Source organism: Emys orbicularis, chromosome 1 (assembly GCF_028017835.1).
Source record: "Emys orbicularis isolate rEmyOrb1 chromosome 1, rEmyOrb1.hap1, whole genome shotgun sequence".
NCBI classification, from domain to species: domain Eukaryota; kingdom Metazoa; phylum Chordata; order Testudines; family Emydidae; genus Emys; species Emys orbicularis.
Genome location: NC_088683.1, coordinates 119,499,935 through 119,513,539, shown reverse-complemented (window position 1 = coordinate 119,513,539; position 13,605 = coordinate 119,499,935). Strand labels below are relative to the sequence as shown.

Below are 13,605 nucleotides of genomic sequence, written 5' to 3'. Positions count from 1 at the left end.
GTCTCATTACTAACAGCCTGTGGAATAAATTTTACTAAAGGTAAAAACATGAGTTTATATTGTAAAAACAAAATCTCAAACAGCTAAAGGACTACAGTAGTAATAGTAGATGTAAGGGCAGCAAATTGGACTGTCTTCATGCTTTGTTCTTCAAGCTTCTTGTAGAATCTTCTCTGCCAGCAGGCAGTACATAATACATTTACACTGGTGATTAAATGATGCCATAATTGTATAGTGCACGTGAACATGCTCATCAATTCAGCTAACCAGACTAACGGATCAGCAGAATCCAATCATTCTAAGCCCTGAAGAATGTCAAGACAATGCCAGGTTTAATCTTCTCTGAAAGGATAGTCCTTGTGATTTGTGCACCTAGAGAAAGAGAGAGAGTTATTCTAAAGTCCTTACAGTGTACACTACAAGGATCAGCATTGATGCAGTCTCAAGGTTAAAGAGAGGAGTTTGAAATGTGCATAATCCTTAATTATAGTGGACATTTAAAGTGTTTATCCAGCCTCCCTCACTGTTCTGACTTATACAGGATAACTCATGTTAACTCTCTGCTTTTTGTAATCAATAGAGGATTTGGGTATTCTGCAATTTAAATAGGCAGGCTTGAACTCCTGTCATTCAAAAGGTAGTTTTCCCCTGTAGATTTGTAACTGTTTAGATTTTACATTATGATCTTGATGTCAGAAGGAATATACTGTACTTTTCATTTATTTAGCACACCTTAACCGAGGCTACCAAATTTCTTTGCAATTTTAAGCCACACATTTGTGAGGTACAATATGTCTGTAGTAGTCACTTCACAGATTGTTACATTGGGAAAAGAGAATAAATAGCAGAGCTAGGAATAGATCTTAAATGTCAGGATCCAACCACTCTACAGTACAGACACTACATTAATAATCTCTGTATAGGTAATACATGACCTCTCTTTTCTAGATTTACTAATTTACAAGGATTAGATAATTTAGTAGAACATTAATTTCTGAATTGTAATTTTACACTGAACATATTTTAGTCAGATTAATAGCAAAAAATTGAGAAATCTGAAACCTATCTATTTTGGAGCTGTAAGTCTATTTTAATTTGCTAACACATGTTTAGCTCATAGTAGCTTGACATCTACATATTAAAAGCTATTTTAACATGATAAACCCTGTATAAATCACAATTCTGCAAAGGGGTATAAGCTGACTAGTATTCTAGTGAATGCTAGCATGGGATTTTAGTGGCTTTGAATATGACATTTTGTTAGAGGTCCATTGTTCAGTTTCCTACTCACCATTTAAAAAATGAGGATATAAATGTTCTACAATAAATGTGGATTTGCCATGCATTCTGCTAGATGAGAAGAGACACTCACATGTTTATGGGACAGATTCTACATCTCCTCTTAAAGCTGAGGATGGTTTCCATCTCCTCTTTAGTTAATTCAAAGTCAAACACCTTAAAAGGAGAGCAAGAGAGACAAACACACAAAATAAGATGTACAAGAAGTACGTTTAAGTGGCTTCCAGGTCAGGATACTGCAGAGATGAGGAGGAATGCATTATAGTTGTTTAGGTGACAGAAGGAACACAACTTCATGAGCAAATGTTACAATGAATGTCCACATTTCTGAGTGGGTAATAAAATATGTGGACCAAAATTTCAAATGTGGGGTACCTAAAGCCAGGCCTATAAATTAAGTGGCCTGATTTTCACAGTTGCAACTCCTAATTTAGTCAAAGGGACCTGTAATGGCTCTGCAAGTGCTCAGCACCTGTGAGTATCAGGTCACTTAATTTATATGCTTAATTATTGGTGCCATGTTTCCAGGGGCGGCTCTAGCTTTTTTGCCGCCCCAAGCACAGCAGTCAGGCAGCCTTCGGCGGCTTGCCTGCAGGAGGTCCGCCGGTCCCGCGGCTTCGGCGTACCTGCTGCCGAATTACCGCCGAAGCCGCAGGACTGGCGGACCTCCCGCAGGCATGCCGCCGAAGGCTGCCTGACTGCTGCCCTTGCAGGGACCGGCAGGGCGCCCCCCCGCAGCTTGCCACCCCAGGAACGCGCTTGGAGCGCTGGTGCCTGGAGCCGCCGCTGCATGTTCCAAATTTTGGCCTTGAATTATGAAAACTACTCTACAATACAATATAGCATGATTCTACCAGCTGGGTTCTTGTATTATAATTTAGGATGTCACTAACCACTCAGCTCACTGACAAGATCAAATTTTTTTTTATTTTGCTGAAAGAGATAGTTCAGTTAGACTTTCAAATGTTTACAAATGAGGGATAATTCAGAGGAAGGAAACATATGTTTTCATGGCCTGATCCTCCAAACCATTACTCAAGCCATCTCTCATGTATTCAGTAGGATATTTACTTTAGTATAAGTATGCAGGGTTTGGCTCGTCATTAGGGGTAACCACAGTGTAGCCTGTGTTAGTACTTAAGAATTGTTGTAGGTATGAGTGACTGACTTAGCTTCAGATATGTGGGTGTTACCTCAAAGAGGTGATGGTGTCAATGAGAATTCTATTTACTCTACTTTAATTGTCTCCAAATTCTTAGTTGTTATACAGTTATTGGAGCCTAGAAGAATCAACTGAGTATGGGAAATCATGTACATTAAACAAAGGGATTCGGGTGTTTTGGAATGGTCTAGCATTGAACTGACATGATGATGGAGAGAGAGAGAGACCATATTTTGAAAGAAAGTAGTATACGTAAACAGGCAATTCACTAATAGAATTTTAAATCAAACTGTTAGGTCACCTCTTCCAGAGGGAGGATTTGGTTTCACATTTATTTATTTGCTGGTTGTTCTGATGAAGTAAGCTGAGTGGTCGTCATTTAAAAAAAAAACTTCAGCATTTACCATGTTATCATATAGTCATATCTGAGAGACCCCAGTTATTTCTTGTTCTAAGTACACCTCTACCCCGATATAACGCTGTCCTTGGGAGCCAAAAAATCTTACCGCGTTATAGGTGAAACCGTGTAATATCAAGCTTGCTTTGATCTGCCAGAGCGTGCAGCCCCCCCCCCCCCGAGTGCTGTTTTACTGCGTTATATCCAAATTCGTGTTATATCGGGTCGCGTTATATCGGGGTAGAGGTGTATAAGGGAAAACTATGATATTGGTAAGGTAAAGCAGGTTTCCTGTATAAACTTGCAATGGGACCTATAAGTATCTTATTTGCAACATTACCTTAAAATTCTCCTCAATACGATGTGGAGTGACAGACTTGGGAATTACACTCACATTTCTTTGGATGTGGAACCGGATCAGAACCTACAGCAACGAATCAGAAATGTGGCAAATTCAGAAGACAATGCCATGCCTCCTTTCACATTACATAGTGAATAAACCTCCTAGATCGAAGAGTTACCACAGGAGGAAGCAATGTAGCAGAGCCAACCTAATTTTTGCACATACTCATTTATTACTAGTATTCATGAGACTAAGATGGCAACTAGTGACTGCCATTGACTGAAAATTTGAGGTTGACTAATGGTGATGCATATGAATGATGTAGCTACCCCTTTCAAGCTAATGCCCTCAATTTCACACAGTTTACTGGTCAGTAATCTTTCCCTATCCCTTCTGTAATGCAATCAGATTAAAAACAATATATTTAAAGCATCACACTACAAAGGAAACATAACAGGGGACAGAACTGGGTGCAATTCCTTTGTGAAAGACGTTAGCCAGCACAAGAGGATGACATTTTAGAAAGGAAAAAAAAAGCTGTATAATAAGTCTGTACCTGAGCTGAGGTTTTGCTGTACTTGGCTGCAATATCCTTTATCTTGGGGTCATCCAAGAGGAAAAAGTCTTCGGACTTGGGCCTACAAAAATAAAAAGTAGACACTTTGATGGAAAAGATAATTGTGTTTTTCCACCACTAAACATCATAGGGTTCATAAGATAATTGGTAATTTAGGAACAAAAGAATTTATGGCATACTTTAATTCACCCCCTCACGCTGCCCCTTTCCCCCCTAAATATCATTCTTCACATTATTTTATCATGAGTAGGCATCTGGGAATAGCCGAGTTTTGCATAGAAGTTAGATATAGCTCATTCCAATATACTCCAATAAGATGTTCTATAGTCTAGGATTTAACACTGAGAATATCTTCCCTCTGGCTCCCAAGAGTTTCATCCTTCATGATCACAGTTTCCCTGGTAGGAAATGGATGGAGAGTGGATGTCTCTGAGATAGTCTAGAGGGTTTTGAAGATTAGAACCAGAGACAATCTATCTCAAGCTCACGATATGTTTGTTACAATGAATGTATGAAACTGATGTTTTCATTACAGGTTTTTTATTATGATTTTGCAATCTTTCATTAAGTTGTTAAAGAATGTTAAATAAATTGATCAGAATTCAACTAAGAATTTTCTTCACCAGTTCACAAATTGATTGCTTGTTTTTTTATTAAAATACATACATCCAATCAGACTGAATCCCACACATTAATCCATTAATTCAATAAGAGATTAATGGTTTCTATGTAATTGTGCAGATTTAAGAGGAATTTTGAGATTTTGTAATCTATAATAATTTATCAATTCTTTTCATTTTTTATTTCATCCACCTATGGTAATATGTGAATATTAGTTTATTGAACTCACACCTAAAAATAAAACAAGATATAGAAAACATTCTTACCAAGGCCAGTTGGGAGCTCCAAGGGGACAGTATGCAGTGACAGCGATCCCTTGGGACTGGCAATACTTAACCAGCTGTTCCTGAGGAAGGTATGGGTGGCTCTCAATCTACAAGCATGAACACTAAGTTTATGCAAAGCTGGACTGTACTACTGTTCTTCAGAGTACAGACACTGTGGTGATTTACTGAAGGATATATAATAGCACAAGCTTCTCCATAGAATACATCCCCAGTAACCTCCAGAAGATAGCTTCTTTTGGAACTAGTCAATATATAGTTGAACCTTAGAGTTACAGACACCTCAGGAATGGAGGCTGGCCATAACTCTGAAATGGTCCATAACTCTGAACAAAACATTACAGACTTCAGTCACGAGAGAGTTGGGGCTTCAGCTGCAGGGTGGGGAGGGGGGTCAGGGCATCTGACCCTAGGGGCCGCCAGGGCTCTTGGCAGGGGGCTCAGGGCTTCTGCCTTCTGGAAACATTGGGGCTCAGGGTTTTAGACCTGGGGGGAGCATTGGGGCTTGAAGCTTCAGTCCCGCCTCTCTGTTCCTGGCTTCAGACTCGCAGGGGGCATCAGGGCTTCAGACCCGCAGCTCCATTCCCAGCTTCAGCCCCACGGGAGTTGCCAGGCATCGGGACTTTAGCTATCGGGGGGAAACACTGGGGCTGAAACTGATACTCCCCTCGTAGCTAGAGCCCCGATGACCAGGGCTGAAGCTGGGAACGGAGTCACAGGGCTGAAGCCCCAAGCCCCAGTGCTCCCCCCCGTCGAAAGCCCTGAGCCCCAGTGCTCCCGAGGGTCAGAAGTCCCCGAAGCCATGAGCCCCAGGGCTAAAGCCCCGAGGCAGTACAGTATTTGCTGGTGTTTGGGGTGTTGGTTTTTTTGGCTCTGCTGCTACCTAATTGATGACTTCTGGTTTCACAGGGTGGCCGGTTGACTGGTAAGTCCATAACTCTGGTGTTCATATCTTTGCGGTTCTACTGTACTTTAAATTATCTAAAGGCACTCCTTCTGCAAGGAGTAGTTAAAGAACTGACTTGAATGAATTGGACTGGTTTCTACTTTTAGTTTCTTGTGATCTCATTGTTGATTAAGCACAACCTTGTGCTAAGCTTGCTTCCATTCGGTAATATGCCACAGAGTGACTGTGATTGTGGGCAACTAAACCAGCTTTTCATAGGTGGTCACTAATCGTGTGTTCTTTATTTTTAATAAGGTTGAAATGTTCGGTTTCCATTTTGACCTTATCACCATGGAACATTTCAATTTTTTGTTTCAGAATGGCTTTTTGTTTCAAAAATGTTTATTTTACATTTTTATATATTTTTTTATTTTTTATTTTTATATTATACCAATTACCAGATCAGTTACCAATTAGAATAACAATTACAAATGATCAGTTAGAATAGCAAAGAGTACCAGTTACCAAACCAATTAGAATACCAATTACCAAGCAAATTAACAATTAGAATACTACTTAGCAATTAGAATATCAATTTTAAAAAGCAATTACCAATTTATAATAGAAAATATTAAATAAAAACAAAATTAAAAATACATAAAACATCAAAATAGAAACAATGTCTCAACTCACTTGAAACTAATTTTTTTTCAGAAATTTTATTCTGTGAGCAATTTTGAAATTTCAACTTAGAACAAAAAAAATGTTAAATGTCTGAATTTCCCATGGGATGGAAATTCCAAGTTATATAACTCTAGTTATATGTATCATAGAAAAACTAATTAACTGGTCCATTCACCAATTACACCCTTCCCAAACATACACAGACACACATGCAAGTCACATCATCTACCTGCAGCATCCTTCAGACAGGTGTTCTGCCAACACTAATGAGTCTGTAAGTAGTCTACCTGGTTATTCACTGGTTTGTATTTTAAATCAGGTTTGTTCAAGAGCCTTTTTATCTGTTCACAGTTAAAGTTGGAGATTCCAATGGATTTTGCCAGTCCTGCATCCACCAGCTCTTCCATAGCCTAAGGATACAAGAGAACCAGACATTCTATATAACTAAGGGCTTATCTATACAGGGAAATTGACTGGCATCGTTATTCTCGAATAACTCCCCCTGTGAACACACTATTCCAGAATAAAAGTAATTTTATTCCAGAATAATTAGTCTGCTTACAAAGCAGAGTAATAATTCTGGAATAATGTCACTTTTCTTTCAGAGTTATCCCAGAAAAGTTATGCAAGTCAGTTTCCCCATGTAGACAAACATGGCACAAAGTGTTGGTGGTCTTATTGTTAACTTGCCTATTTTCTTTCACAAAACCAAATGATAAACCAGGTAGTTGGACCTGCCAAATACATCATGTTTTTCAGGTCCCAGAGTCTAGCTGAGAAAGGGGATACACAAAAAATAGCCCACTACATCCTCCTCTTAGGAGGCAGAGACATCTCATTCTCTTTTAAGAACAGTTTTCTTTTTGTGCTTGTTATCATTAGTATCAGTCTGCAGTTTCCTTTTTATTCCTGTAAGTCATCAATAAGACTTGATTCATTCCCCCATCGGACAGAATGGAGAAAAGGACAAGATTCCCAAGTATTCCTTCTAAATCTGGTGACAACTATCTCATTCTCCTCTCTCCTGAAGGCTTGGCATAGCACTGTTGAGCACACACAGTTCCTGTTGCCACCCTCATCCAATAGCATTTCTGACAGAAACAAAGGAAATCTCAATTGATCAGTGAACCCACCTCCCATGTGTCCAGAAAATCTGTGTCACTTGGAATGATCATACCATTCTCATCTGCAGGAAACAGTTCTTCTCCGGCCTGTCATTGTAAGACAGATAGTTTAAAGATATCCTCCATGCCGAATTATCTATTTTTTTTTTAATTTGCAAGTGAGTGAAGATGGATTTATACAGGGTGTCCTGACTTGAGTTTTTGGGGGCAAAAAGAAGGAAAAAAGAATAACCCTTATTAAAGTAATTAGTTTATGAGCAGACTGGCACCATGCCAATCAGTGTGACTTGCAACTCAAGCAGAGGAAGGACAGAAGCTTATCAGTGCTTCTGTCAGTTTGTAGGAGCTCTATGGAGGTTGACAGAACAGTCCCTGCAGTAGGGAGCTGAGGACTTAGCTATCTTCCCGTAAAGACAGAGATAGATAAGAATTCAGCACATAGACATCATCAGACAGAAAGATTGTAGAATATTGTAGACAGCCAAATGACTAGATATTATGAGCCAAGAGACCTGCATTTGATTTGGATCAATTACCCTCTAATCCAGAAGGGCTGTAAATGCTGTAGAAGCAAAAAAGAAAGAAAATAAGAATGACAAAAAGACTACATTACAGTGCCACAGTGGCACAGCTGCGGCATAGACGTACCATAAGAATGACCTTGCAAGATAGCTACTGCCTTACCAGTCAAGGGCAGCACTACTTTCCAGAGGATACTGGGAGTGGCACCAATACACTCTGAAGAAAGTCTAGTCTTCCCTGCCTGGTTAGAAGATAACTATGGCATGACTGCTAAGAAGAGGAAATTGCCTCCCTAGGACTCTGACAGAAAGGCTTAGAGGAGTTAAAGTCACAGTACCTTGAATCCCATGGGCCAGTGCATCAGGTAGAGGTCCAGATAATCCAATTTCAGTGCAGCAAGCGTATTCTGGCATGCTCCCTTCACCAGGGATTTCTCATGAAATGTGCACCACAGCTAGAGAGAGAAAACTAAGCATGACAGTTGACTTCAAATGACAGTATGAAATATCCCCAGCAGGACAGGGGCATGTCACACCTACCAGAGGCAGGTCTGGGAATATTATGCTTTTCATCTACAGGGGAGGTGGAGTTGATGGGTATTTTCTTGCAGTTAATTTTGTTATTGGCAGTACACTTGACTAAATTAGGATTCTGCCAGATTAAGATATAGTAAAATGTCACCAGTTAAGACAGCAATTAAAGAAAATAATGCAAAAATGCAAGATTGGTGAAGACCCACTCACAAGTTTTCCAGTAGGTAGAAAACTATTTCTTTTTCTTACCCTTGTTGCTGCCGGGGAGAAAACCTAACATACAAGAGTTAATAAATTCAATCCTGCAGCAGGAATGAGCAAGAATACTGTAGCCATGCTCTCTTCCTCAGAGTCACTGAAAGCAGAGGCTAAGTTCCAGCTCTATTGCTGGCAAAAGAGGAGTACACAGAAAAGTGCATTCTAATCAGCCATGGATTTTTAAGAGTTTCTTTTTTCCTTCCCTCCATCCCCTTTACTTGACTACTGGAATAAAGAAAACAAAATTAATAAAGTGGATACAGTATTAAGGGGTTAATTTCCTGACTAGCTTTACTCCATGGAGCCTGCCCTTTGCATTATGTGATCTTTGTCTCTTTTCCTGCCAGCCATCAACCTGACCCCATACTTAGACTCAGGTAAATCAAAGCTGTACCTTACTGACGACAAAGAGGTCCTCCCGTGTCACAACCCCCTCCTCAATTTTCTCTTGGATCGCATCCCCTATTTCATTTTCATTCTGGTACACATAGGCACAGTCGAACTGGCGGTATCCAACATCAATGGCAAACTTCACGGCCTCTCTCACTTTCCCAATTGGGGACTGAAATGAAAAGAGAAAGCCAGAAATTTAAATATCTGAAAAATATTTCCAGCTTTCCAGTGTGATAATGGTTCATCCTCTCCTAAAATCAGGTAGTATTAATCCAGTAGTATTTGAGTGATCCTGGTTTGATTCCCATTTTCACTGTGGTTTATGGAACAAAACAACCAGTGACAACCTTGAGTCTTAAGCCACCTGTGACTGGCACTCACAGACTATGGTAATAGGCACCCAAGTAATACCATAGGCAGGTAGGACAAGATAGATACAAGACTGTACTATGCCATATGCATCTATTTAGGGTGAAATCTGCCCAGATGGCCAATCATGTAGATCAAGAGGGTGGGCAAGAAAGGGGCAAATCTCAAGGAATGGGAGTCAAAGTAAGATATGGTAATCATATTGCTCAACATTTGCTTTGAAAACACAATAACAGACTCCAAGATCTGTACATGGAAACTTTGCAAGAATTCCCTACAATGTAAGTACATGTTCCTGGAGACATCAGATTGAGAGCATGGAGGAAGGAAAACGTGATATAAGACTTCTCCAGTCCTCCCTGGCTGAAAGTTACTGGCCATGAACTGTCTCATTAGGAGTGCCCTCCAGGGGATTCTCCACATCCCTGTTGGAAACCTTCATTCACCTGCTTAACATTTCCTTTGCAGCCACAGTCATTCTGAGAGTGAGAAATTGACAGGATAACCTTTGAAGAGCTCTGCTAAACTGACCATAGGAATCAATGTTGAGTTACTTGGAATCAACACTTGGAATTAAGTTATAATTTGCCAAGAGAGAAAAAGAGGAGAAACCAAGTTTAAGGTGGGGTATTGGGAAACACGAGGAAAGACAAAATCACTGGAAATCCTCTTGACTCCTGGACATAAACAAGCCTGCTATTGAGGAGATGGGTCAGGAGGCATATGTTGATACAATGCAAAACATTATAGAAAGTGCCACTCTCTGGATAAGGCACATAGTTTAGGATTCATTATCAATATGAACCACATAACTTTCTTGGCTGGAAAAGAACACTGAAAATTTCTTTGACAACCTTATACCAAGTCAAATGGAAAGAGGAGAGGCATCTCAAGTAAGAACTTGCAGCAAAAGCAGAACTACACATTCCTACATTTAATGCATTATAAGATAAACAATATAATCATTGATCACTTTTTTTTAAGCACATAGTTCTGAGTCCTGCTGATCAAAGGCTGCTTGGTTGGGGTGCTGGGTGATGTTGGTGGCCTTTGACATACAGGAGGTCAGACTAGAAGATCTGGTGGTACCTTCTGGCCTTAAATTCTATTACTCTAAAAAAAACACCTCTACCTGGCTTCTTGCCTGGGGTAAAAAACAAGCAGGAACTGGTTATCCCTTCTGGTGAATGTCTACTTTTTGTATGACTCCTGCGGTCTGAATTTATCTCATTTCTTGTATAAGATTCAATAACTGCAGTTCCTTCAGCAGCATGGGAAAGCTAGCTGGCGTATGTAAAAGTGGCAGCATTCCAGGATGTACCAGTCTCTTTGTGGCCCCCTGCTGGAGGCCCCTCAATTCTACCATCACCCCACTCCAGGAAGGAGCAGCAAAGGTGGGTCCCCCAGAGCTGCCTAGAGAGGCTGCCTAGAAGCAGCCAATCAAAGCCCAGCAGTCTCAGATAAAAGGAGCTGCAGTGGCTGAATAGGTCAGTTCATGGCTGGGGCCAAAGGGAACTCGGGCCCAAGGGAGCTTGATGGGCTGTATTTGCCAAATCTGGGGGTGAGAGGACCTGTGAGCTCTAGCCCTAAGGTAATGGATGGCAGTAAAGAGACCAGCTGGGAAGAGGCCCAGGGAAATAATTGAAGGAATTAAAGGAGGCGGGGTATGTGGCTGCTGTTTATAGGGACCTTGGGTTTGGACCTGGAGTAGTGGGTGGGTCCAGGTGCTGCCAGTGGCAAAGTGGCCTAAGCCCTAGTGAAGGGCTGGATTAAAAAGGGCCTGGAGACATGGCTGAAGACTCTGGTGAGGGTTAACAGTGTTGAACTCTGCTACTCTGGAGGGAGTTCATCCATTTGACTGTGGTACTTGGCCAGAGAGCTGAGCCACTGAAGCCTAGCAAGGTCGGCAATCTACAGAGGGTGCCAGGAGCAGCAGGAAAAAGAGACTGAAGCGCCACACCCAGCTGACAGGAAGCAGTCAGGAGGTGAGTGCTCCTGTCCCAGTCAGTCGCTATGCAATGGGATTCTCAAACTGGAGGCTGGGATTCCTCAGGGGGTTGTGAAGTTATTACATGGGGGGGGCATGAGCTGTCAACCTCCACCCCAAACCCGGCTTTGCCTCCAGCATTTATAATGGTGTTAAATATATTAAAGTGTTTAATTTATAAGGGGGGGTCACACTCAGAGGCTTGCTATGTGAAAGGGGTCACCAGCATGAAAGTTTGAGAACCACTGCTATACGATATGCTGTAAGGTATCTAGGAGCCGCTGTACTAAAGTGTAGTGTAAAAGCTCTGTGTGGAAGACAAAGCTTTTTGTGAAGAAACAAAACACATGTGATCTTTCCCATTGTGTTGGCTGGTGGCGCAGGGAGAGAGACAGGTTTGGCAATTTGTTCCATGGTTACACAACTCTGCAATATGAGATATTCAGAAAATAATCCCTTGTATTGTATTACATTGTATTTACTGAATAGCATTCCAGTTTGAGTACAGTGTGACTGTGTAAAGAAAGATCCTGTTGTAATGCAGATACAGTTGAGGTTGCTCTGGGAACATTAATACTGAATAGTCTTGACAAAATAACCCTAGTGATTTTTTGTGGAAACAAACATTGAATTTTTATTGCATCTAGATAGGTTTTTTGCAGGTGCCAGGGGCTTCTTACATCCCAAAATCTTTCCTGTCAGCCTGACGCACTTATCAGGTTCATTCAAAGATTTCACAAATAATCACTGATAACTCATATTGCAAGCATGGGATTGTAACATGATTTAAGGGGCCTCATCCTGAGAAGTACTGGGCATGCACAATTAGCATTGGAGTCAATGGGAGCTGAAGGCACTTAGCACCTTTTGTGATTAGACCCACATAGAGGATGACAACTGGAAAGTATAAACATAAGTAAACCCTATTGACACACAAATACATTGAGAATCAGCAGTGCCTGAAGAGGAAATATAGAACGAATGTAACCTTTTACAGAGCTTTAATAAAACATGTGGCTGAACACCTTTCATCTTTTAATGTTGCAGATTTTGGGGAGACTTGTCCATTTTGCCTACTTCTTGGAAATTAATTTAAATAGGCTCTAAAAACCTTCTCCCGCACCCCAAATCAGCAATGTGAGATCCTCAGGCCAGGAACTTGCACTATCTATTTATTTGGAAAGTACCATGCATAACCGGGGGGGGCGGGGAAGCCGGTACAAATTACTGGGGCCCAGCGGTCTGGAAGGGGGCCGGGGCCCGGCTTCCCTGGCTTCCCCCCCTCTTGTCGGCCCTGTTTAGCCAGTCCGCCCTTGCTGGGGGGCCTGAAAAAATTCCGGGCCTGGCTTCCCCCCCTCCCCTCGTCGGCCCTGTTTAGCCGGTCCGCCCTTGCTGAGGGGCCCGAAAAAAGTTTTTCACTGGGGCCCGAACCCGCTCTCGGCGGCCCTGGGCATAACTGTGGTGCTTTATAAATAAAGCAACATCCAAGTAGTTAGTACAAAGTTCCATTTGTAAATCCACTTTGATTTTTAATCACAGTAGATGATAGAATGAATTTAAGTAACAGATGAGCATTGAGTATAAGAAAATATCACATTAAACAGTTTTCAGGGACATTGGCCCTTACATCAAAAGGCAAATCTCCACATAAACACCACCCATTCACTCTCAAAAGATTTGACAAGTGCTTAAAGCTGTATCTGAACAGTCACACCTGCAGAATTTCAAGAGACCATAAACTCCCAGGTAGGAGTTGCACTCTCTTGGAGAGACAGCTGCAACAGGCTTGATGACCCGTAACAGTTTCATAGTGTCATACAGGTTACAAACTAGATTTGCTATAAGCATATGTACAGAACTGGAGTAGTTGGGTCTCATCATTACCTGCCAGGTTCCTAGTCCCAGGATAGGCATCTTTGCTTTTGTGCTCAGTTCCACGTAGGTTGTCATGGCTTGTCTGTTCTAATCCCCTTTGGAATGGAACACTGTAAAAGAATGGGCAGTACCCTGGCAAAAGCCTTAAAGAGGTTCTTGCTCCACCTGCTTTCTGGTGATTGGCTGCAGATAGGAATAGGAAGGGAGAATGAAGGGGAGAAGCCTCAGAAGGTGGAGGTTTCGCTTTGTCCTTCTACAGGGCTTTGTAGTTCTCCAAAGAGGAAGAATTAC

The 13,605-nt window shown here is 41.4% G+C and overlaps 1 protein-coding gene across 1 annotated transcript; it reads right to left on the bottom strand.

Annotated features, from left to right (window-relative positions):
- Positions 1-332: 332 nt before the first annotated feature.
- Positions 333-13,389, bottom strand: LOC135882328 (aldo-keto reductase family 1 member B1-like). The gene is made up of 10 exons (XM_065409219.1): positions 13,324-13,389; positions 9,085-9,252; positions 8,237-8,353; positions 7,387-7,464; positions 6,541-6,663; positions 4,666-4,772; positions 3,758-3,839; positions 3,199-3,282; positions 1,373-1,455; positions 333-372 (listed from the first exon to the last, which is right to left on the bottom strand). Exons 1-10 carry the CDS (start codon positions 13,387-13,389, stop codon positions 333-335), a joined length of 948 nt encoding a protein of 315 aa, XP_065265291.1.
- Positions 13,390-13,605: the final 216 nt, after the last annotated feature.

Coding starts and splice junctions, on each gene's coding strand:
- LOC135882328 (XM_065409219.1), bottom strand. CDS start 13,389: ATGACAACCTACGTGGAACTGAGCACAAAAGCAAAGATGCCTATCCTG. Junction 9,253..13,323: donor TGGGACTAGGAACCTGGCAG/GTAATGATGAGA, acceptor TTTTCATTTCAG/TCCCCAATTGGGAAAGTGAG. Junction 4,773..6,540: donor ACAAACCAGTGAATAACCAG/GTAGACTACTTA, acceptor TCATGCTTGTAG/ATTGAGAGCCACCCATACCT.